Source organism: Phycodurus eques, chromosome 15 (genome assembly GCF_024500275.1).
Source record: "Phycodurus eques isolate BA_2022a chromosome 15, UOR_Pequ_1.1, whole genome shotgun sequence".
NCBI classification, from domain to species: Eukaryota; Metazoa; Chordata; class Actinopteri; order Syngnathiformes; family Syngnathidae; genus Phycodurus; species Phycodurus eques.
In genome coordinates, this window is record NC_084539.1 from 18367181 (window position 1) to 18393551 (window position 26371).

The window sequence follows — 26371 nt, forward strand, 5'->3', positions numbered from 1 at the left end:
GAAAGAATGTTTGATGTGCAAGATTTTTAACATCAAGAACTCACTATCACATTCAATTTAATCAAACCTGCAAGCCTGGATTCAATTGAAGTGTTAAATTATGTTATTTAAAGTAACGTTCTTCTCGTGCAGCATTTTTTTTTTCGGGGGGGTGGGGGGGGCCTGAGAGTCTAAAGTGTGTAAAATGCAGTTTTGGATTACTTTATCTGATTTCCTTATGAGAGTGAAGTCGTCGGGATGTTCCTTTTTGAGGATCAAGTTGTTTAAAAAAAAAAAGTGATGTTTCAGTTTGTTTAATGTGGATCTAAGACACACACACACACACAGACACACACACTTGCGCGATGATGCGGTTTACAGAGTTAAAAGGCGACCAAAATTTCCATTGAAAACGAATTTAGGGCCATTTTGTCGTTTTCCAACCTGGGTGTAATGATTAGAAATACACATTAAAAGCGAAGTCACAAGCAAAGAAATGCAAGAGAGACGAATCCTTAAGTCCAATTTGGGTTCCGTTATTCAGCTACATGAGCGGGACACAAAACGATTGGAAACAGATCCCCTCATGACGCGCACTACGAGTAAATTAATACACTGAATATGCAACAATATCAAATGCAAAAAAACAAACAAAAAAAGTCTGCACCTCTTGCATTGTCTCGTTGGACTGCACATTGGGGCACAAATACAATTTTAATGAGTCTACTAATTATCTATCTAATCTCCCCTCATAACCACTCACCATCCCCCCCCCCCTTTTTTTTTTTTTTTTTTTTTTTTTTTTTTTTGAAGCCCCCCTCATCCATGGATGCAATTTCCGCTTCGCACGCTTGCCCATTGGTGCTCATTGGATGGTGGAGAGAGAGAATGGGAGTGGAGGAGGTCGAGAGAGAGAGAGAGAGGGAGAGAGGGAGAGGGGGGGGAGAAAAGAAGGAGGTGGCCGACCTGCTCCCCGGGGACCGAAGCCCAACGCAGCCAATGCTCGACGCAAGCAGCCGCCGCGGCTCACTCGAGCGCCAGCAGAACTAAAATGCACCACCATCACTTCCGCCGCTTCCAGGCACCGCCGGGCAGCTCCTCGTAGCCCACGCCGAGCCGCGGAGCCCTATCGCCGGGCACGAACTCCGCTGCGAGTCGCTGTCTGTCCGGAGCTCCGTTCGAGCCAACAAAAGAAGAATACATGGAGATACCCAACCTCGGCTGGATTATTTGAACTTTTTTTCGTTTTTTTATTTTTTTTTTATTTTATTTTTTCTTTGGGAGGAAGAAAAGGCTACTGTCTGAACCGTCGTCGTCTTTTTGATTGTTCTTCCCCCCCCCCCCCCCCCCCCCCCCCTTCTTTTCTTTTTGTTTAGGGGTAAGGTGGAGCAGATCCGTGTTTAACTTCATCGCTGTCTTCCGTGGAAACAATCCTTCTGATCATCGTTTTCAATCTTCATATGATGCAAAATAAAAAGACAAATGTCAAAAAGGCATCATACGCGTGGAGCTAAAAGGGTGAAAAATGTCCCATAGGGTCCCGTGGGCCTGCACAGTTGTCACGTGTGGACCGTGAAGTGCCGTACTTCAATAACATAATTCATTTACGGGCTAAACATTTGATGACTTGCTCAATTTTTATTGACTTTTTAAATGCGTTCTTTCAAAAGTCCGAATCAAAGTGTGCTGTTGACTTGATAGTCTTTTTTTTTTTTTTTTTTTTTTAATTTTTTTTTTTTTTTTCCCCATTTTCCTTTTTTTGGGTGGAGGGAGGGGGTGTGGTGGTGGGGGGGGGGGGGGGTCTTGCAGCCCTGAGATCCGGTCATGGCGGACACAGAGGAGACTTTCGGCCTGCAAGCCTCTCCCGGTGCCGGTTCCGATTCGAGGGAGGTTCCGAGCGAGACCAAAGCCGAGAAGCCCAACGGGACGTCTGGCAAGTCGCCGTCCTCGCAAACCACTTACATCCAGCAGGTCGAGTATATTGTATATTTCATTGTTCCTCAAAAATACAAGCAAAATAAAATTATATGCATATACAGCTCTTGGAAAAATTAAGAGTCGCCATTTTTTTTCTGCGAGTAAAATCTGGAAATGACAATATTTGGAATATTTCTTGCATATAACCAACACGTTCAAGCATACCAAAAAACCCAGCAAAATCAGAGAAACTGGTCATTTAAGATGGTCTCTTTTTTTTTTTTTTTTGGGTTTGCTTTTCCCCCCAGAGCTGTATATTAAAAAAAAAAAAAAAAAAAAAAAAGTTTCCACAACGACATTGTTCTAAACGTAAACTCGCTTTAAAAAAGTCTGTCTTGCGTATTTTACCGACAGTTACTTAGTAATTTTACCTCCATTTTATTTGAAAAAAAATAATGATGTTTCTTATCTTTTGTAGGGCATGGAGGGCATCAAAGTGTACCTGCACGAGAGGGAACTGTGGGTAAAGTTCCACGAGGTGGGCACCGAGATGATCATCACCAAAGCGGGCAGGTGAGACGATTGCACACGCGCTCACGGGCCACTCCATTAGGCACCTCCACCTGCACCATCGATTTGACACCTTCAGCACTTTTGAATCGATGTTGTTTGTTGTTGTGCTTGCGTCACACGACGGGAGCCAAATATTAGGAATATACGCAAAATGTGGTAAACTGACGTCATTTCCCCCACGAAAACAATCAAATACATGTTAGTTTGCGACATTCTAATCGTGCCACTGATGCACATGTTCGAATTCAGTAAATTCAAATGACTTTTTTTTTTTTTTTTTCGTTATGGAAAGCATAAATCATTCAACGAGATGGTGTCATATCCAATATATTTTACAATTTATACCAGTTGCCCTTATAATGTTATTTTTTTAAAGACAATCATTTATTTTCATTGACTAACGTTTAATTAGTAAAACATATTCAGAATGTTACATTTGTTACGCGCATGCTCAGTTTTTTTTAAACTGACACAATTGTGCGGTGTATTCAGTTTGTAAAGTTTTGCACTCAATTCTTTACTAACACATATTTAATTACATTCCCCCCTCCCCCGCCCCCTCCCCCTCATCTTTGCAGGCGAATGTTCCCCAGCTTCAAAGTGAAAGTCACCGGCCTGAACCCCAAAACAAAATATATCCTGCTGATGGATGTCGTGCCCGCAGATGATCATCGATACAAGTTTGCTGATAACAAATGGTAAAGTCCAAAAATCTATTTAATTACGTACACTTTATTTGGGGGGGGGGGGGGGAATATATATATATATATATATATATATATATATATACATACATACATACATTTACACTGCCTAAAAAAGACACTTAGTTGTTTTCCTAATTTGACATAAAATATACACTGACGTTTGGGGTCACAGACAATTTCATGTTTTCCATCAAAACACAGTTATACTTACTGTGGCTATATGCACTTTTTTTTTTTTAATAAAGAAAAGCATTGTTTTTTTGTGGGGAAAAACATTGCTTTATTTTCAAAAATATAAAGGTTTTCTTAGTGACCCCAAACGTTTGAACAGTAGTGTAGATCTAGTAAGTCACTAATGTATTTGGTGGTTTACCTTACTAAACATCCGTCGTGTTGGGTCACCGGTCATCCTTTTAAAAAAAAAAAAAAAAAAAAAAAAAAAAGAGAACCGCATTTCAATATTGTGGCCAAAACACGTTCAAAACAAGCACATTAATTATTATTCGTGCGTCATGCGTAATTGCGCGTGTGAATGAATGCTTACAAATATCCTTTTATTATTGTGGTGGTGATTTATTTAAAAAAAAAAACATTTTTAATGACTGCTGTATAATGTTGCGTGTAACTGCATGCGCGACCCTCCAGGTCGGTGACCGGGAAGGCCGAGCCCGCCATGCCCGGGAGGCTGTACGTGCACCCGGACTCTCCGGCCACGGGGGCCCACTGGATGCGGCAGCTGGTCTCCTTCCAGAAGCTCAAGCTGACCAACAACCACCTGGACCCGTTCGGACACGTAGGTGCCTAGGCCTGTCTCCTAAATCTCAAACCTGCGCCATGTTGCTCGAAGGAACTTTTCAAATGTTGATTAAGTTACCACTTATATATTTTTTATTTTTTCCCCGTTTATTAGAGTCACGACAGAATTTTTGTTAGTTTTTTTTGGTCACACCAGCAGAGATTTACACTGAGATGACAAGAAATGTAGTAGCCGTTGTTAAAAAAAAAAAAAAAAAAAAAAAATCAATATTAAATACATCGAATAAAAAGTTACAACTGCAATGGTGATCTTAATCTAAAATTCTAACAAAAACATGTTGTTATTCATCCATGCTAAAACGTGAACCCTAATAATATTCTATTCATGTTAAACTACAATAATGCATATAGGATATGACTACAAACGTGCATACAGTATATTATTAGAACTGCAATAAAATTCGAATTTAGTTTTTTTTAAGTATGGCAATACGATGCCAGTTTTTTTTTTTTTTTTTTTTTTTTTTTGGGGGGGGGGGGCATATGTTGCACAATAATGGTCCAAGCATTATTGAATGGGGATAGCATATTTTCAAACCTTGCTATAACACACCGAATTTCTAGTTTGATGGATTTTCTCTTCTTGCCTTGCACATTTTTGCCCACTTAAATATTCTAATCACTACACTTAATGATATAAATATTTAAATTCTGCTGTCGTTAAAAAAGTACACTACTTATTTTTTTCTTTGCACATGATTAAAATTTGGTCAAGTGACATAACCGCTCCGCCCCACACGCACTTTTTTTTTCTTGAAAATAAAGAATTTCAGTTAAACACATTTTAGTCATCTACAACCGATGTACTGTAGTAAATTCAAATGACCTTTTTTTGGTGTGTGTACCTGCTTTACTGTTAGTTTTTTTTTTCTCACTGAAAGATTGAGTTTAATTTGAAATATATCAAAGGTAATGCAGAATGTTTTTATTGGACATTAATCATTCCTCCAGTTTGCCTATAATAAATAGTGTGACCTGAGTTTGCGCACACTCGTCACGGTGTGAATGGATTTTGAAGGAATTCTTGAGTCCTGATTCACATTCTCAATACAGAAGATGAGTTCGTTTAAAAAAAAAAAAATATATATATATATATATATATATATAAATATATATATATATATATTTTTTTTTAAGTTTTCATGTTAAACTAATTAGCAATTGAGGGAGCTCTCTTGCGCACCAAATGTTGGCCCTTAAAATCAAAGTCCACGTGCACTAGAAAGAGGAAACTTCTCTCTTTTTTTTTTTTTTTTTTCTCTTTCTAACCAGAGTGCGCCTGTTACCCATTTCCTAAAAAACTCATTATTGCACACTAACTAACCCGCCCTGAAACATCTGCAATTCCTGCAACACTCACACACACACACGCTCCATCAGTCTCCATGCTAATAAGAGGCCTGTTGGCTCCAGTTTTCCATCAAACGTTGTTTTGTAGAAACTACTAGCTCTCACAATCACTAAACGAGAGCAGCAATGAGGTAAATAGGATAATAGTTGCCCCCTATTTAATGAAGCTAGTACACTTTAACGAGTTATATATTTATTTATTTTGTACCTGTCGAGAATACAGTACATTTCTTAAGTGCATGCAGTTCAGTTCTATTTAACTTTAAAGTATGATACATTAACCTTTGAGAACTGTTTGTTTTTAAAAACTGAAGTAGACTTTTTTTTCCCCCCCCTTTACCTTATGTTTAGTGCATTTTGATTGAAACATTATTCAAGCAACCCTTTATTTATTATTTATTTCTTTTTATTGCTACATGTTCTTATATCATCGTGGCCATATGAGATTATTGCTAACGTTGCAGAAACTTTCAAAGGCATTTCAATGACTCCCTTCAGTCCAACACTATATACAGTAATAGACCGATGATTCTCAGCGTGGTACCAGTACGCACAAGTACAAAGTGAAATAATCACAGAAGTACACATAACATTTACATCTAAAACATGCAATCCACTCAAACATAGAATAAATATTGTAGCTATATGCCTTCATCCCATTTAAACATTTTTTATATATATATATATACATCAAATGCAGTACATTTCTAAGTACAGTCCAGTTTTATTTAACTTGGGTACAGTATAATATATTTTCATTTAATCCTTAAGAACTCAGTGTTGCTACATGCTTACATCCCTTTTAAACTTTCTTTTTGAAATCCACTACAGTACATTTCTGCTGCATTTAACTTAAGTATAGTCCAATACATTTGCATTTGATCTTTAAAAGCTGTTTCATTTTAAACATTTATTTAAGTACAATTTTTATTTACCTAATGCGTAGTCCATTATAATTGAAACGCTTTACTTTTCCTGTTTTTAAACGCAGTGGTAATGTTTAAATTGCATAATGTTAATGTGGTTTACGATGTTAAATATCGACAACCAACACGCAAAACCTCCTTCCTGAAAAATTCACTTATTTTTTTTGACAAAGGAACTTGTTGTTGTTCAATTTGTAAATAAATTGTAATCCGCCAATCAGAATATCCTAAAGTTAAGAGGTTTTATGTTTTTTTTTTTTTTTTTTTAGGTTTTATTTTTAGGAATTAAACCTCTCTTAATCAACAGGTCTGCTTCGCTACTGTATTTTAATATTGGTCACAATGGTGGCACTTGGAGAGCTGAGCTTTTTTTTTATTAAGGTGGTACTAGGTGCAAAAAGTTTGAGAAGCACTATAATAGACATTCCGTACGCAAGTGAGCTGCCACGCATCCATGTAGCACCTAGTTATTGTTGCCCTGCCACGAGGGCCCAGCTGGCCAAATGAAACCTGAGCTGGGATGGAATGTGAATGGTGTTGTAGATTTTTGGATGGAGTGCGTCCCCCCCCCCCCCCCCTTCCTTGATTGGTTGCAGTGCATGCATGCATGCATGCTTATAGTCTTCTCTTTCGTGCCCCTGGGAATTCTAAATGACACGCTGCACGGTGGCAGGCCCGCAATGCGGTTGTGTTGGTGCAGCTGGATGAAAGAAGTCGGCGTATAGGCGAGATGCACCAATAAGGATGAGCCCGAGGGCGGGAATGTTCGGCTGTCTTTGCGAGAAGCGTGCGGGACTGAGCGCAGCGGCTCAATTGAGGATCATTTGGAAGGCTGTAAGGAAACAACGAAGCTTGAAGTCTTAATCCAATGAGTCGCACAAGCGCTGAAGTGCAAGGCAGTTGTCTTGGAGAAGGCTTTTATCAGTTGGACGCAAGGCCGGGAGAATGGATTGTTTCCACGTGCAGAATAGTCGTACTAAAATGTGCAAACATGCAAACTGACTTTTCATTATTGAAACACTTTAAATAAAAAATAATTTTCTTTTTTTAATTCTAAGGTATTTCAGTTTCGCTCCACGTATCACGTTCAAACCCATGTTAAATGGGAGTTGGAACACACATGCCACCACTGACGTGCTGTGATGAACCTGAAATAAAGTTCAGCTGTTCATCACAAAAAACCTGTCATTCCATACGGGGGTGTGTAGACTTTTTAAACCCTCTGTACATGTATTTTTGCATTCCTCTTGTCTAACTGTTGTGTATCCGTTCCTTTAAATTGGCTTCTGCCTCAGTCTTCCCGCATTTGGGCCATGTAGAATGCGTCGTGTCGGATTCCGAGACTTTTAACGTCTTTCTATTTGAGTGGCAGCGCGGTGGGCAACAGAGATGGCGGCCCTGCAAAGCCTCGCTAATCCCGTGGCTGGAGCTGGGAGGGAGGGACTCTCTGATGTGGTCGGGACTTGAAAGCGAGAAGGACCAAAAGTGATCCCTCACTATCATTAACTATTATCATCACAAAGGAAGGCAAGAGGGGGCAGGGACAAGGATATAGATAGGTTGTGCCCGTTCATGGGTTTGAACTCCGGCGGGTGGTCCAGTGGAAACACCCCTAACTCCAACGCCGTGCACGCCGGACATTGGGAAGCCACAGTTAGCGGGCCGTGTTATTTTCCGGGGTGAGCTATGCATTTAGGGGGTGATGTTTTTAGCTTCTAAATCCACGCAGCGGGACGTGGTTTTGTCATGGGTCGGATGGCGAATTTGCGGAGACCTCACATGAGCTGGGTAACAGGAAGAGGGGTTTAAAAAGTGCCTGCAGTGGCAACTTCAACCTTTGAAATGAATGGAAATACCATGAATCAATTCCAGCCCTCCAAAGCCACCAATAGCACTCTATAGTATTGTTCTGTATAAAAACATATAGTAATAACATCAATAGAATGTCAAGATGTAAGCAGTGTTTGCAACCGTTTAATGCAATGGATATTGTGCTGCTCCTTCTGGTGTGTGCGCCTTGGCCACCAGGGGCAGTATAATACATATAATACGCATAGATTTGATCACTAACAAAGAGCATCGTGAAAAAGTTGCATTATTCATTTATGGCAGAGCATTAATAATATTTGCCTGTGAGTATTGTTCTATGCTCTGTTTCACACCATTTGTGTTCAAATATCAGTTGTTTAAAGGTTTATAACCGCAGTGATTATGGATCTAGTTCGGTTTCCCCCATCTATGCCGTTTCGCATTAGGTGTTAGCATTAAGATAGCAGACTTTTATAAGACAAAGTTATGTGGCTTGATTAAAATACACGTGTAATTGTTTTTGTTTTAGGTTTAGTTTTGCAGTTAACTTCAACTGGGAGTGGCAATCATCAGCTTAAAGCGAGCACACTGGGCCTCTTTTTTGTTTTTTTTTTTTAATAAAAGAACTGCTCGCTAGCTGCTAAATTGCACACGGCACGCTCCGGGAGGAAAGAATATACATCATGGTTGGAAAAAAAAATCCACTCATAGGTCAAATATTTGCTAGCAACACGTAGCAAAACAAGTTCAGCAAGCAACAGGCTTTAACTCGAAAAACTCTTTAAAGCCACCAGCGACGGCTCATAACTTGAAACACTTGTACGTTGGGGCACTTGTAAGTCAAGGCACCACCTTTTTAAAGCAACACTATGTCAAAAATATTAATCGTTGCTTCTCAGTGTTGCTATCGTTGCCAAAGCAATCCCAGATTATAGAAAGCATTTTTTGGACTAATAAAACGAATAAAAGGAGGGTTTTTTTTTTTCTACTGCTGTATGACGTTTTTGCACACTAGTAGGACAACTTTGCAATGCTTGTATCCCAACTTCTGTACATGTTACTAGTGAGGCAAAACTGTACTATTTGACATCTGGATGACACGAGCATTGCTAGTATTGTTTTATCAGAAACATGAATACAATTCATGTAATAAATAAATAAACTTGGTCAACATATGTGGAGAGATATACTTTTCATTTGTCGGCAACATTTCCATATGGCTGCATGGAAACTGACTTATGTATCATTTGTAAAAAGATATATATATAATAAAGATTTTAATTATATATGTACATTTAATTTTATATATTTTCATATTTAATAATTTATCTTTATATCCATATATATATATATATGTCTAAGTTTTGTTTTTAATTAAATTTGACAAATTAAAAACTTTTTCTTCAATTTTGCATTTTGTTTGTGTGCCTCTTCCAGAAATCACTTAAGATAGTAAAATAGTGCCACCTGTTGCTTTGGGATGTGTCTTACTCACTTTTACTGAATTTATTTTTACTTCATTGGTCTGTTTTTTTTTTTGTGTGTGCGTGCGTGTGTGTTTTTTTTTTTTTTTTGGACAGTGGGGATTTCACTCACTCAATATCACTAAAAAAATTCAAATCACGGGTGGGCTCGCCCTGAAGCAAATGAATGGCTTTTAGGACATGCAAGTAGTCAGAGACCAAGCAGAGATCCATCCATCCATCCATCCATCCATCCATCCATCCATCCAACCAAAGCGCCAGACAAATCCTGACTGCTGTTTTGTGGCCTGGGTCATTCGCTACCTTCGTGTAGGGCGTGGAAACGTCTAGTACAGTTTCAGCCCTTTGCCAAAAGCAACTGCAGCATGAAATGCGATCAAGTTCAACTGGAAACTAATAATGGAGCACTATTGTATCCTTCTTTGGCCGCCGCGCTTCACTCGGCCCCCGAAGAGAGCCTTGTGGGGGCATGCCGGAGGTCAGTGTGGCGGTGAAAGGCAGGTACAAAAACAACCCTCCAGATAACAGATAGCCCAGAATACCAAAGCTGGGAGGGGGAGGAGAGCAAAGGGAAGAAGAACAGGGGAGGTTTTTTTTTTTTTTTTTTAAATCTTAAAGGGACTCTAAGCAGATATCCATGTTTTGTTTCTAAATGCATTAAATATGTTTGATGATAAGTGTTGAAAACCTATGTAAAGACTGAAAACAATCTGGTGCTGAATTGTTGCGATACAGCTTAAACATCTTTTTCACCGTTTGAATTTTCCTGGTCTTGTGGGCAGGGCTAAAACACAGCACCCGTGACCCCGGGATGTCACGCGGCTGAAGTGTATACTTTCGTGCGTGAATTTTCTGGGGTGTGTTGAATTTATATACCATTTTTTTGGGGCCTGCTTAGTGCCACTTTAAGATTTGCCAATTTAAAAAACAAAACAAAAAAAAACCCAGTAGGTTTCCTAAAAGGCTGCAAACCTTATGGGCTGCATTTTAAATATTGAAGCCCGAAAGTTCAAGTTCAAGCTGATTGACCGGCACGCACGCACGCACGCACGCACGCACGCACGCAGGCCCTCTGGTAGTCGTCACTTAGCACGTCCGACTGCGAGAGAGAGAGAGAGAGGCAACATCCTTGTGGGAATCACTTTGGAGTTACACAAGGAAAGTTTTAGAGCAGGTTTGGCAGAAAGGAGACAGATCGGGACATTCAAAAGAGTTTGAAAACAACAATTAAGTTTGAGCACAGTGCAAAAGAGTCACATTGTCTTTTCTTGTCATATTTTATCTCTGCTTAAGATTCATATCCGCGTGTGTTTTGTTTTTCGTATGAATGGAAGTAAATAGCAGCTCCGGTTTCAATCTGGTGTGCATCTGAAGCGTCACTATGAACGCATGAGAAGTTGAATCGCTTTTGATTCTGTGACATGCACTCACATACCTCAAAGTGTTTGCACATTCATATCCTTTATGGAGTAGAACATTGACACATCCAAAACATTGAGAACCGATTTGGATTCAATTTGGTTTTCATCTGTAGCGTCAGTGTGAACATGAGATGTTTCAACCACTTTTATTTTGTGACACTGCCAAAACTCAAAAGGTTTCCCCCTTTATGGCATTTTCTAAGCTGAACGGATCGCAAAACATCGCAAACAGATTTCGATTCAATTTGGTTTTCATCTGACGTGTCAGTATGAACGCATGAGAAATTAAACTATTTTTTGTGACATGAAATTTTTGTATTACATGGAAACAACGCCAAAAAAACGAACAGATTTGGATTAAATTTGGTGTGAACACATAATAAAGCCGCTTTTATTTTGCGACGCTCAAAACTAAAAAAGCTTGTGCGTTGAAGTTATTTTTGACACACGATCACATCGCAAAACATTGCGAATGGATTTGGATCTAATTTGGTTTTCATCTGAAGATTCAGTGTGAACACATGATATGAATCCCATTTAATTAGTGAGACTGGCAAAACTCAAAATGTTTGCAGGATCATCTCCTTTTTCTAACATGGACAGATTGCAAAGCGTGTACATATTTTCAATTCAGTTTTCACCCGACGTGCAATATTTGCGGCCGCACAAACGCTTCATGTAATAATTTTCTATTGTTATCGAGATATGTAAATCAATGCTGCTTGTAATGGAAATTTGTTATACCTTGTGGCGTAATGAAGGATTTTGCTAATAAATGGTCATGTGCAATTTTGTGATTTACCCCCCCCCCCCCATTCCCTTTTGATCCCAAAAAATAAATAAATAATATACGCGATTATTTGGTCAAGAAATTGAATCTGTAACCAAATCATTTTTGTGACATGAGGAAACTGTTAACTGTTTAAAAAATAAATAAATAATCGTGATAAAGATGAATTTGGTTTCAGTCTACAATATTATGTATATTTATTCATTTTAAAGCAAGATGGTGATCTGGAATTTTTTTTTGCAAAGTAAGCATAATTTGAATTCGAATGAATTTGGATTTCATTTTGTGTAATTTGCACAGTCCAACTGTTAATTTAGATCAGAATCCATTGTTGTATATTGTCTATTATTTTTAGCAAATTTAGCTTACTTGATATCTAGCTTTAGTTTTGTCTATATTTATGAACATTTGCACTTTTAAACTGGATCCATTTTTTAAATTCTATTTTGGTTATTGTTACCTTCGTCATGAGAAAATGTGGCTTAACTTTGGTTTCTACTGAATATATTTATTAACATCTATAATGTGGACCCAAATACTTTCTGTACATTTTTTAAACTCAATTAAAAAAAAAAATAAATATGGTGACTTTGAGTCTGGATCCAAATCAATTTCCACTGTAATGTGATTGGTTGTTGGTGGGTTTTGGTGAAATTTTGATCTTTAGTATGTATATTTGATAATGAATCGGCCTTTTGTTTAACAGAAAATGGACTTATTATTATTATTAAAATATTGAATGTGATGCGCAACATGTTTAAATAGTGCAGTCGCATCTCAGACGCAAGTTGGGGGGGGAAGTTTGCCAAACTTTCTCCCTTTCCTGCTAAAATCAGGTCAGCATATCTTGTCTCTATATAATGTTTTTATTATTCCCCCCCAGATTATCTTGAATTCGATGCACAAGTACCAGCCCAGGATCCACATCGTCAAGGCGGACGAGAACAACGGCTTCGGGTCCAAGAACACGGCCTTCTGCACGCACGTCTTCCCCGAGACGGCCTTCATCGCCGTCACTTCCTACCAGAACCACAAGGTCAAGTTTGCGCTTTTATTTATTTTTCATTGTTTTTTTTCTTCCTTGAATTCGCTCCGTGCGGCTTTTATTGCGCGGGGAACACAACCCGCGGCGCTTTTTGAATGATCTCATTTAACCATTTAATTGGGTCGTTTGGCGAAATAATTCCAACAAGCAGGAAAATGACGATTAGACAGATTTAAAGACAATTAAACCTGTGAGATTGTCTGTAATATTGTTATTGTCATTTTTATTTCTTTTATAGAAGGATGGGAACGAGAACAAAAACTAACATTACTGTATTATGATGTATTAATTTGAAGTTATTGGTGTGATAGATGAGGCAAGTTTGGAAATAAGCTAAAAAACTAGTTAATTAACTTTATGTACTTGTCTGCTATATTTGGAATAAATATAGTTACTGCCAGATGAAGAAAAAAAATATATGTCAAAACACTAAACAACAATAAACGTTAGTTATTTAAATATTACCTTTTTTTTTTTTTTAGTGTTTTAAATTTTTGTTCTAGTCAGTGACAGGTTGAGATAAAAAAATACCAGTTAAAAGTAAAGGGGAAAAAAACACTTCAAGATTTATTTTATTTTTGGGGGGATAATCGGTCTTAAAATTGAAAACACCCTTCAAAAGACTAAAACAAAAACTAATTAGACCTTTTTCATGTTTTTTGTCATTTATGCAGATGACTTGGAGTGTTTCATTTTATAGTGTGTCAATTCAAATTGAGTATTTTGTTTGTAAATGTCATTCTTAAATGACTAATAAAATACGTGTAACAGAACACTGCTAATAATGATCATGATGATCTACTATTTTTAATTGTTTGATTGAATAGTCGTTGCTGTTTTGGATAAATAAGCACTTTTACATTTTTAAATGCACGCCGTTCATGTATTTCTTGTTGGTTTGCGTTTGCCTTTCCCAAATATGAAAAAGACGAAATATGTGTAAACAGGGTCTGTTTAAGATCATTTAAACACGTGGGGGTCGATGTATTTGGTTTGGGGGACGGGGACGGGGACGGGGGTCCATTGCAAAGCAGTGCAGACTTGGGGCTCGTAATGTTTCTGCAGCCAATCAGCAGCCTGCTTTCTTCTGGGAACAGGAAACAGCGTTCTTTAGAAACCATTCATAATTTTATAACGTGTTATTGGGCGGAGGGGGGGGGGGGGGCGGGGGCGGTGGGGAGGTCAGATCGTAACCCCCTGGCTAATTATTGGGGCTTTCCAGACCTGCCCCCCGAAAAAAAAAAGGCAAGCATTCTGAAGTGCAGGCCCTTGAGCACAACTGTCTAATAATCAAACAGGCCAACATCTGCATAGCACTAATAGTAATAACAATGTTAATAATGTGCTGCAGGCCGTCGTGTCACCTGCTAATGAAGGTGCTCAAAGGCTCCCATTCTCTCATTCAACTCCAGAATGTTTTCAAGGGATTTTTTTTGGGGGGGGTTCAGAAAAGTGTGAGGCGACCTGGTAAACGCTGAAAATAATTGTTGTCTTGTCTTTTTCTAAACACGTGTGTTGAAGTGTTTTTTTTTTAAAATTGTTTTTAAACCAGTTCCTTCTTTAAAGTCATGCCAAGTACACTCAGTTTTGTTTAAGAGCTACTGAGTTTGTTAATTGTCAACGCTTTAGCAAAATATATATAGTATACCTGTATACACACAACCTTCATATACACTTATTCTTGAGGGGGAAAAAATGTTCTCTCTCTCACTCTCTCTCTCTCTCTCTCCATGTGTGTGTGTGTGTATATTTATGTATGTATATGTATATAGAACATGTATACCACAATTTTTGGTCATCTTCATTAATCTAATTTAATTTAGCAATAAATTTATCGTAAATAATCACATTTTCCACTTAAGACAGGTAACAGATATTTACTTGAGTAAAATTTTACTTGAGTCAAATTATGGAACCAAGGTAGAATCAACGCAAAGAAAGTATATTTAGGTTGAAAGACTACTTTCATAGCTTTCTTTGATCTTTAGATACCATTTCGCTCTTGTGAAATATAAATAAATATAAATATAAAAAAAAAAAAAAATCAACATTGAGTCACTCTTTACCACATGAACAATGTCCAGACTGTATTTCTGGTTCATTTAATGTTATCTTCATTCAGAGAATACAGTGTTTGTCTTTCTAAAATTTTGACTTTTCCAAGTGAACCTATACTTTTTTTTTGATACTGTGTTTATATGACGACAGGACCATTTTTAAAAAGCTGCAAAAATCTAGCTTTACAAAGCCTTGATCATATTTTTGACATTTTAACATTGTTTAATACATATGGGCTAGCGTGGCGGCACGGTGCGCGACTGGTGAGCACATCTGCCTCACAGTTCTGAGGCCCGGGGTTCAAATCCCAGCCCGACCTGTGTGGAGTTTGCATGTTCTCCCCGTGCCTGTATGGGTTTTCTCCGGTTTCCTCCCACATAACAAAAACATGCATTGCAGGTTGATTGAAAACTCTAAATTGCCTGTAGGTGTTAATGTCACCGCGACTGGCGATTGCCTGGCTTTTCATTGGATCGAATTAATTGATTTAGAAAAATTCCAGTGAGTTGTGTGTCAGCAGCCATCTGCAGAAAAAACTTCTTCTTTGCTCCAGAAAAGTGAAAACACTGAAGACCTGCCAGAAACCACCGTGCCTGACTTTAGAACTCATCATGCAACAATACTTTATTTTTGGGAATGATTCTATTTGATCATATGAAGTGTTATTTATTGGATCATCAGTAACACTAAACTCAAAAAAGTGGATTAAAGTGAGGCTGTTTAACTTTAAAGCAATAATTACCGTGCCTTACTGGGTTGTTTCCTTATTTTCTTTAGATAACGCAACTTAAAATTGAGAACAACCCATTTGCTAAAGGCTTCCGGGGAAGTGACGACATGGAACTGCACCGGATGTCCAGAATGCAAAGGTATGTGCAAAAGCCACAACGTTGGGTACACCCGAACTATCTAAAAATTTCTCCACCTTTGAGTCACACATTTTGTTAAAAAGAAAAAACTCATGGCACGCCACCATACTAAAAATGTCAAGTTTTTACAGTGTTGCCTTGCAATACAAATAACGCAACTTGTGACGTTTTGGAGATATGTTTTATGTACATCTGTATTATACTGGCCCCTGGTGGCCAAGACACACAGAACATCAATGGGCATTGAATCATGAAATCAGGATGCACAAACTGCTTAATTTTTTTTTTTTTTATTATATTATCGCTGTGTTTTTATACAACGCCGTAAGAGTGCTATCATGACGATCACATTGCAAATTACTCACAAACTTACTAAACTGTTTAGTTAAACACACAGCTAATATTCTGTTGCATAAATGGAAACGGGTGGATACACAGCTTAATTGTACCTTCTGCCATCTAGTGGAAGAGCTTTTAATTGTTTTGTCCTTTCACTATACGTCGTTGGCATAGATGAGCGAAGGTACGTTATTTGCAAAAAGAGGGTGATAATCACCGACATCCCGCTCGCTTCCATCACTCGAAGCACGAGCCGGTTACGAGTGTTAAGTTGGAGTGACCTAAGTGTCGCGCGCTTCGACTTTGACGACGTCTAACGTACATGTGCACTCAAACACACAGTCCAAATTCTTTTCTTTTTAGAACATAGGTCAATATACACACACTGTATGTATTACTCGGCCCACATGAGGGATGGAGTGCGTGCAAAACACATTTTCAAAGGACAAAATCTGGTTTTGTAACTTTAAGCCACCCCCCTTCCCCCCCCCCCACATAAAATCCCCCCTCCAATTCCACTCACCGTCCTTCCCATAACATTTATTCAGAGCCACAGGAATAAAGATTGCAATCAAATCCTGATCTGCACAAAAGGATGGCATGACTTCAGAGGACGGCTTGCAATACGTTTTCCAAGTACAGTTGTGCCTTGACTCACCAGTTTAATTCATTCCGTGACCCAGTCGTAATTCAAAACCATTGTTTCTCAAATTAGCTCACCCCATAGAAATGAAAATAGTGTTTCCTTGCTGACTCTTATTTGCACCCCTGTTTAGAAAAACATACAGTAATAATATAATTCAACGGCATTCGCAGTAAAGAATTGTATGCATCATGATTTCATGCTTCGATGCCCATCAACATTTTGCTCCTCCTTCTTGTGTGGGCGCCTATTCCACCAGTGCCAGTATCATGCTTACAAAATAAATACAAAAGGACTGTTTCTTTGAAGCTTATTAAGCAATAGTAAAATTAGTCATTTTTCAGAGAGGATTCAAAATATACACCCATAAGTATTGTTAATTGACTGTCTACATGTTTTGCTGACCATTTGTGTTCATACATACATTGCAAAAACAGTTATAACTACAGAGACATTGATGCTTGTTTCGTTAACTTGTCTATGGAGTTTTGAATTGTGTGTTAGCATTAAGGTAGCAGACTTTCTTAAGGCAAAGTTACTTGGTTTTGTTAACTACATAACATGCAATTATTTTTGTTTTATGTTCAGTTTGACAGTAAACATCAACTTAGAGTGGCTTAGCCTCCTTTTGAAGAATCGCTTGCAAATGGCTGCTTGTTGTGAAGTTCACTGCCACCATGTAGCGCTCGCTACTCAAACTTACGCACGCAACTCAAAACAAAGAATCGGCCAAGAGACAGCTCGTATCTCAAAATTCTCAAAAGTCAAGAGACTGTGGTGCTAAAACAATATTGAAATCATTGTCTATGCTAATACAATGCATGGCACATAATTTAAAGCTTTGTCATGTTCCAAACCACATCAGTCTGTACGTGAGGTTTGGTCAGCTGCATGTCTGCTCTCGGTGAAAATGAACGACCCAAAACGTGCATCGAAATGTCTGGCAGCCGGTGAACAAGACAACAACAAACTCGCATACACTGTGAAACATGTACTATTTTCGAGTGTAGAATGTTTATTATTGATTACTCATGGGAAGCGGTTTACGTTTTGCTGTTACCATGAAAATACTTCAAAATATAGCGATTCATGTCACAAGACAAATGTGGTTATGTTTCTATGTATAGTATATTTTGTATTTTGCCACAATTTCAAATTTACAGACGTCAAAGCATTTTTGTGTTTATACGTAGCACCAAGGATTACCCGGTGGTACCTCGCAGCACGGTGCGCCAACGCGTGAGCTCCAGCCAGAGTCCGTTCAGCGGGGAAGTCCAAGGCCTGGCCACCCCGAGCTCCCAGTACTCCCAGTGCGAGAACGGGGTGACGAGCACCTCGCAGGACTTGCTGCCCCAGTCGGGCTCCTATCCCCTCCCCCACGAGCATGGGCAGGCGTACCACTGCATCAAGAGGAAAGGTAGGCCGCTATCTCATGTATGTTGAACAGTTTGTTATCTGAATAAGATTATACTATGATGCATAAAAAATATGGCATTTACCACAACCTGACAATCTGAATCCAATGAGATCCAAAATAAGCGGTCAGTGTATTAAAAATTCTCACTTTATATTTGTTTAATTGATGTTGATGCTCTAATTAAAAGTAATAAATCAGGGGTTGCTCACCTGTTACTGAGTACTTGTAGTTTTTTTTTTCACTGAATAATTATTCTTACACAAGTAGTTATTTGGAGGACTACTTTTTACTGGCTTCATATTATCAAGTAACAGCACTCTTACTTTAGTCCAATTTTTGGCTTATCTGGCCACCTTTGGTCAAGGGTAAAAAAAAAAAAAAAAAAAAAGACCTTCTCTCACCAAGTCTTAAGTTCCTTGAAGGCTCTAAATTGTTTCTGCGATTTAGTGGTGACCAGTTCAGGGGTGTATCCCGCCTCTCATCATAAGTCAGTTGGGATAGACTCCAGTTCACCCATGACCCGAAAGAGGACTGTAGAAGATGGATGGTATTTTTGATAGAACCAGTGAATATGTTTGGATTCCAGATAACTGACATCCTTCTCCCCCAATTTCTCTGTCAAGACTTGACTGTAGTTGTTTTTTTATTAATTTTTTTGTGTGAATCCAGCAGCAGCGGAGGATGAATGCCACTCAGGCGAGCACAGCTACAAGAAAGCCTACTTGGAGAGCTCGTCCAGCGAGGAGGACCATTACTATCGCCCGGTCAGCTACGCACAGAGCCTGGGCCTCACCGCCGGGCCCTACCGCAGCGAGTCCAGCCAGCGCCAGGCCTGCATGTACGCCGGCGCCTCGCAGGGTGCCGAGCCCGTTCCCAGCTTGGAGGACATCAGCTGTAACACCTGGGCCGGCGTGTCGCCCTACGGGAGCTGTTCGGTGGCCACCATGCAGCCTATGGAGCGACTGCCCTACCAGCACTTCTCTGCTCACTTCACGTCAGGTTCTCTGGTGTCCAGACTCGGCGGGGTGGGGAGCCACTCCTCGCCCCAGCTGGCCGACGGTCACCACGCCGCCATGTACCAGAGCTCCATGACGCACCAGACTCTGGGTCGCCAGTGTAGCCCCGGCGCCGGGATCCAGTCGCCGACCGCCGGCCTGCAGGGGAACGAGTACCTCTACACGCACGGCATACCGCGCACGCTATCGCCGCACCAGTACCACGCGGTTCATAGCGTCAGCATCATGCCAGAGTGGAACGATAACAGCTAGAGGAGTATTTCAGGGTTACAGAAGGCAAGATCTTTAGATGCATTTCTATTTATACTTTTATATGGTGTGTGTTCAGCGACACTGGTAGGATGTCAGCGAGCGGGCAAGTCACATGAACATGAGAAATGTGGCACTTGAATGCACATAAAGACTGCGCGTGCGCGCACACACAAACGCGCGCACACACACACACAAAGACTCCACTCCAGAGACAAATGCGAATGTCGCACGGTTGAAAGGTTCACTGTACATATGGCTATTTGGATTAATACCCCGATTTTGTCTAAGGGACTTTCCCTTCTTGTGTTGCATGAGCCTTGGTTCTCAAGTTATTGTAGTCACCAACAAAGTTCCGAAGCAGATGATGGACTTTGTTGTGGCTCTCAAGTGATTGGATTGGGTTTTGGGCCTACATTTAACTCTTGCAGCCCTCCATCCAGTTTTAATCGTCACAAGCAAGCTGGAGTCCACCCCCGCTGCTGTTGGACAAGGGTACACCATGGACTTCTTCAGTCAATTACAGGACACCTGTACAAAAACAACAATTTGCCCTAACATTCAGTCTACAATTAAGCTAACATGCATATTGTACATGTTTTGGACTGTTGGAGAAGAATGGAGAACTCAGGAGGAGAATTTGTCAAAATGTCTTCAAATACTTCACTGGAGCACTCTTATTTGTGGTCTAATCTCCAATCTGGACCGGAAATGTATTTCAGTCTCAATGTCAGGTTCTCCAGCCCACTAAACAGCCAAGTTTACAATATTACAAAGCCTCCAAAGGTATTCAATTGAATTGCAAGAATGAAATGAGGAACAATGAATGTGAACGCGCGCTGAAGAGGAATGTTTTCTCTTAAACTCCCTGTAAAGTAATACCAATTCTAAATGTGACACACCACAGAGATTAAAAACCCTGCCAAATTTGAATGATTTAAAAATTTAGGGAAGATGCATTTTCGGGGTGTAGGCCGAGCTAGCTAGCTAGGTAGCTAACTGCACACAGTAATGGTAGAAATGGGCCTATGAATAATAACTCATTGAAAATGCACCAGATAACCACAGATGCAGAAGAAGGTTCTCAAGAAGAAAAATCAGGAAAACTGAAATGGTGAAAAAATAGTTTGACGCTATAGCTCGACAATGCAGTACTACATAGTTCTCGGTTTTTGCACGTTTAAAGCAATTCTCTTAAAAAATAGAATGTTCTTAGAAACAAATCTGAATTCACTCTACAGGGTCTTTCATATATACTGTAAATGTCCTTGGGTTCACATTATTATGCTGAAATTAAAAATACTGCATTGTCGTTGTATTAAAAAAAAAAAGTCAGTATTCTTTGGGGCGGGGGGGGGGGGGGTACTAATTTTACTCTTTACCCAAATCTCACAAAGTTGCAAAAACAATCAAGCATTGTATTTACATGAAGTTGGAAATCTTACTTTTCCCTTTTGGCAACAACCCAAGTGAAATATTCTATTTGTTATTTGCAGATGTCCAATCTGGTTTATTACGATCATTGTTTCTATGTTGAGACAATTACTGGTTTTCCTTGCAAGTTCAGAAAAAAACAAGTTTTGGTCACAAAAACTCCATAACTGTTGCAGTTTTATGTTAAATCCAGTAAAAGTTTGTGCTCCAATTTATAATGATCCTTGAACTGGCACTTCTCTAACAATAGAATTAAAACATTGTTATAACGTAGCAGCGGGACACCACAGGGAATGTAGTTTTATGAAACATACTTGATGTTTGAGAAAAGTTACTTCCACCACACATCCTTACATGTGGACAAAGGGTTATTTTTAATGCTTGTAGTTGATAGAATGTTAATTGTCAATAGTATTTATTTGTCACCTATGTAAATCACCTTGAACATGCATGTAGTAAAGATAGATGGTTACTTTTTTTTTTTTTTTTTTTTTTTTATAACCTGTTTTTAAAATTGATTTTCTATAGGATTTTCTAATCATACTCTTATAGAAAACAGGAGATTACTATACAGAGGTCAGTATGTATCTACAATAAGTACACACCAGGATGTCTTTGTAAATATACATGTACATAACAGAAAACTTGCAATAAATGTAAAACAAATCCTTGCTTTTGTCTGTTCTTTCGGGGTTAAAAGTTGGTTGGTTATATTAAAACCATTTCCAGGTGTGTTAATGTTTGTCATATGCTTTGGTTAAAAAAAAAATGTTATAGTTGAAATCGGCCTGTTTTAAGGGGGCTCTCCTGTTTAATCTCCCAGCCCCTCTACTGCGGGGTGTACACTTGTTACTGGGACGATCACAAGACTGCAGAAAGGTGGAGTCACCACTTCTAAAGGGACAGACGGAACCAAACCTCCATTGGGTTTGCATTTTCTCACAAGTCTGTATTAAATGTTCGGTTGGGTTGTCTGAGTCATTTAGCAAAACATAAAGGCTGGCCATCAGCTCTGTTCTGTTTTGCTGTCAAAAGAGCATGTCTGTTCTATTAATCCGAGCAACAGAAAAGTCAATTAATTAGCCAGACCTCAGTGATGTAAGCAATGTCTGAATTTCCCTCCCGCTCTATTTTTTTAATCAACTTACATGACGAAATGTAAATCACGGCCAGCATTCTTTCTCCCTGAGAAGCAATTTACCTCGCGTAACATCTTTTCGACTGACAAACTATGTTGGTAGAGGAAAAAGGCTAAATTCATTATTTAAGCCATTGACCGCAATTTCTCGATCGACCTGCCTTTGTCAAATGGCGTAAGGGTTTGTTTACTAGTGGTGCCATCGGCGATTGCTTGAGCTTTTTGCCACCTGGAGGTACGTGAGACGTCATGGTGAAAAGGTCTTAAGGTAGTGCGGTATATTGGCTTAGAGCTGGGAAGCATTCGTTTTTTTGTCACTTCGACTGGTGTAAAGCGATTCCTAAATATGAGTGAAATTTGACTTGAAAATTCGCCATCCATCTCCCCTTCCCCCATTCCGTGACCCTTGCAGCGTCTCCGCCTCGCTCCTATTTGTCTTCCACTGTCTCCAGCCATCGCTCGGCCTCTTCATCTCTTTTACTCCTCATGATCCTGTTCTCAATCCCTCCGAGCACCCCTCCACTCTCTCCTGCACCCCACGGCCCAAACACACTGACCTAGACTCCCGGCCTCCTTTGAAGTGAGCGATGTGACCCCGGCTCTCCAGATGCCCCGACACCGCCAGTCTTATCCTCTCCGAGAGCCGCCGGCACGGCCCACAGAGAGAGCCGGTCATTAACCCTGAACAACCTCCACCTCCCCTCCACTGCTTAAACACATGATGTATTACAACTCCCACCCCCGGCGAGCCCCCGCCACCCCCAACTCCACCCTCGATTCACCCAAACATGCATGTGTGGGCGAGGACCGATGATGCAATAAGCTCTTTAAACATTTAAAGAACAGGTCAGCTTTTCAAAGGGAGGAGCTGGAACCTTTGGCCACGGCTTCAGTTATCATGGTCAGTGCTTGAAAGTCTGCTGATACGTCAGAAGGAAACAAATGGTTCTATAATAAATGAGAAGCCCGGAAGATGGATGAAACTCCGGTCCAGGTAAACTGAAGGTTTATTTGGATAATGATCTTTACCTGGCATGAAAGGAATAGATAGGATTGGGAAAATAAACCACTATATGAACATGATGAAATGTGCTCGAGGCTACCTGAAAATATGTTGAAACCTTAAGAGGCTGCAAGAAGAATGAAATAGTTCTTATAATGTTTCTTTTGGTAGGCCAGATTGGGGGGAAAAAATTCAATCATTTCAGAGAAATGATGAGTCATGGCCTGTCGGCCTCCAACGAGAGCAGCTAAACAAATCAAAGAGCGGCTGCCCCCGTATGACAAAGTAGAAGAGTGCAAGAACAAGAGCATTCCTTGGGCTAGAAAAACGAGGGAGGGGGATTACGTTATTAAGATGTACTGAAACGCGGATCACCGCAGATGGATGAGCTCCCGGCACAAAGAGCTTTTTTTTCAAAGAATCAAATCCATCTCATCCAAAACATCTGCTTCCATTGTTAAACTGTTGCATCTTTGCTGTGCTCATCACAAACTGTTTGAAAAGTCCACGTTGGAGGCTTCAGATCTTAAAGAGATTATCTTTCCTGAGTAAATACAAAGATTTGTAATAAAGATGTTTTAAAAGTCAGGCCTCAATCAAGAGGGTATCTGGGCTGTGCACAAAGACGCAAATACTAATGTTGCTGTTGCTGGCAGATGCAATAAAGTTTTAAACACTTTTCTGGCCTATTTCCAGGGGGTGTGCTTGATTCCTAGGCTTGGGGCTTGCGGTCGACTGGCTAAGGGGTCGGTCTGGAATGGTCCCTTCATCAGATAACGCATTTTCTGGTTCATGTAAAGATGTCCGCCATATCAACAAAGACATGCATCAACGTAATGGGAAAGCTGCATCTGTAAAGGGGCAGCCGCGCTTTGCCTCACCAGCTGGCAAACACAAGCTACGGGACGGGAGCGCTGAAATGGAAGCAAAGACCTTTCCATCTCGCACGTTCAGTCTTTCAGCACCACTCCTGGCCTGAATCCTGAGAGATGGGGGGGGTGTTAAGGAGGGGGAGAAGCAGGGAGTGTCCTCTGGGAGAATCAGACAGGGATGATACAGTGATGATAGGGTGAGAACCAAAGCCTTACACTGTGTTCCAAATTATAATGCATATGGCTTTTATGTTAAACATTTGAGTTATAGTATTTCTGGGAAACCTTTTTTTCCCCCCATTGTCTAATTAGTTCTCAAACTTGGGCAAAAATAATCGGTGATCATTTCATTCCGAGCTTCAAGGCACCAAAATCATAACCCTGGTACACAGCTGTGATGGACAAGTGGTTAATGTGTTGGACTTGAAGTCCACTGGGCTCTTCTAGTGTAGGTTTGAACCCTGCTTGCAAAGTTGAAAATGGTTATGGACTATTGTGCCAGAAGAATGGAAGTGTACCAAACTTGAGCATTACCCAAACGTACTAAAGTGTTAAGTGGGCATGGGTTGTCTTGCTGTGTGTTTAAATTTTCTTTGATAAGAATTGATAAAGCAGACTGAGAACGATCTGCCGTTTGGCTTGGCTCAAAACTCTTTTGAAATGAATTCTGTCCTTGCTTTGGCAAACCAGTCATCCCTGATAGTTTGATGAGAACTGCAACTGTTCAAGCGCTGAAGTGAAATTTACAGGGGTGTACGCCAACTCTAAGGTAGTTCCCTCGATTTGTACTGACATAAATATTTTTTTCCAGTAAAAGAATATTGAGAAACGAAGTGTGAATCAAGGCCAAATCACTTTTCAGTAATTTATGGGAAGTTTTTGCATGAAAGGTAAATTATGACAGCATAAGCCAGTTTGCTCGGTTGAAATATTGTTCAGTACGAATCCCATCCAATTTAATGTAAAAATCGGCCTTCATCAGTTATTCACTGACATCTTGGTGATGTGAATCAGAGCACACATTAATCAGGATTTGATTTTTTAATTTTTTTTTTCGCTATGTCACAGATCCTGTTTTCAACAAGTCTTTCATCGAAGGCTGAGGGGAAATAGTAGCATTTACTCCAGAACGAAAAACAATTATTTTACATTTGAGTCAATGGTTAACGCTGTAAGAATTCCATCCAACCTCATCGGGTAGCATTAGCACTGTGGAACGTCACTATTTCAATGTCAAAGTTGAAAAACAGCCTCCAGCTATCGCATCATTTGAGCTGATAAGACACCGTGGCCAGGCTCTGACAATTTCTGACCTAGTCTGTGGGAATTACAGGTACAAACAGTGGTACCGCGCCAGGAGAAAACAACTCTTCCTCCCATCCACCTGGGGTAGACGTTTGGTCCATATGGAACACATTTAGACTGAATGTCAGTCGTGCGAGATCTAAAGAACTGGGCTGGTTTCTTTCAGTTTAAACATCTCTACCTGCTTTGTACATGGGAAGATCCTAACAGTGTCTTGACATGCTGCAAGTAGGATATATGCAGCACATTTTTATGTAAAGTACTGCGGATATGAGGAACGCTTCACGAAGGTTGATCAAGGAAAATTGGATCCAAAAATGTATCAAGGACGAAATTGTTTTGCCCTATCTTTGGCTTTTTAAAATGTATACCACTTTACAAGTATGTATCAATCGAGAAGAATTCAGGTAATGATGACAAAAAAATATTTTATTTCTTGCAGTGGACACTGATTTTGTACATATTAACTGATTTTTAAAAAGTGTCTTTTTGTGTGTGGTGTACTCAAGATGACCGACACAGCACACAAGACACGTAAACAATCTCTGTCGTAGTACCAAGACTGACCTGTGAAAAGCAGTGGTGCTACAGGGCATCCAGACTGCCGTAAATTAGAAAAGAAGAAAGACAAGTAGAAGTACAAGGAGAAGGAGGAGAAGCTAGGCTAACGGTTAGCTTATCTGGTAACTACATTGTGGCAGCAACAGCTCCAGCTTCGGTTCACTTCCTGTTTGGTTAATGTTCCGTTTCACATCTCAATCACAAAGTCTGTGGCTCAGCCCAACTTGGTGTTGACTACACACATAAGGACTTGCCATCGTAAACATTGAACAGGTTTAACATTTGAGATTGTCTTTCCGGCCGTTCTCCCAAGCAGATCTGGGAAGAAAAAATAAATAAATTTTACTCCACACTACAGGATGATAAGTCAGAATAATGTTTTTAAGATTCGATAACCTTCCAGTCAAAAGCCTTGACTGCCCTTTGAGGGGAAATGGGAAAAGGCTAAAATTTTGCGACAATTATCAGAATTTCTGGACACACTTTAAGGTAAGGTTCACTTCACCTTTTGTGAATGACAAATGAGTTACTTCTTTGGCAGTTTCTTTTTGCACAAAAACTTACAAGGACAAAGGTTTGACCGATCGAAGTATTCCATTCATGCTGTGATATTAGATGCACATGTTTTAGAACTACTACAAAAGCCAGCA

General features: G+C 39.8%; 1 protein-coding gene across 2 annotated transcripts; it reads left to right on the plus strand.

Annotated features, from left to right (window-relative positions):
- The first annotated feature begins 1803 nt into the window (after nucleotides 1-1803).
- Nucleotides 1804-19636, plus strand: tbx5a (T-box transcription factor 5a). Of its 2 annotated transcripts, none has more exons than XM_061698691.1 (8): nucleotides 1804-1962; nucleotides 2375-2469; nucleotides 3048-3167; nucleotides 3822-3969; nucleotides 12656-12808; nucleotides 15653-15744; nucleotides 17920-18143; nucleotides 18819-19636. In XM_061698691.1, the coding sequence occupies exons 1-8, from the start codon at nucleotides 1804-1806 to the stop codon at nucleotides 19409-19411; spliced, it is 1584 nt and encodes a 527-aa protein (XP_061554675.1). In that variant the 3' UTR covers nucleotides 19412-19636. The 2 variants fall into 2 exon arrangements, with proteins under 2 accessions (XP_061554675.1, XP_061554674.1); XM_061698690.1 differs by having other exon boundaries at nucleotides 1804-1950.
- The last annotated feature ends 6735 nt before the right edge of the window (nucleotides 19637-26371 follow it).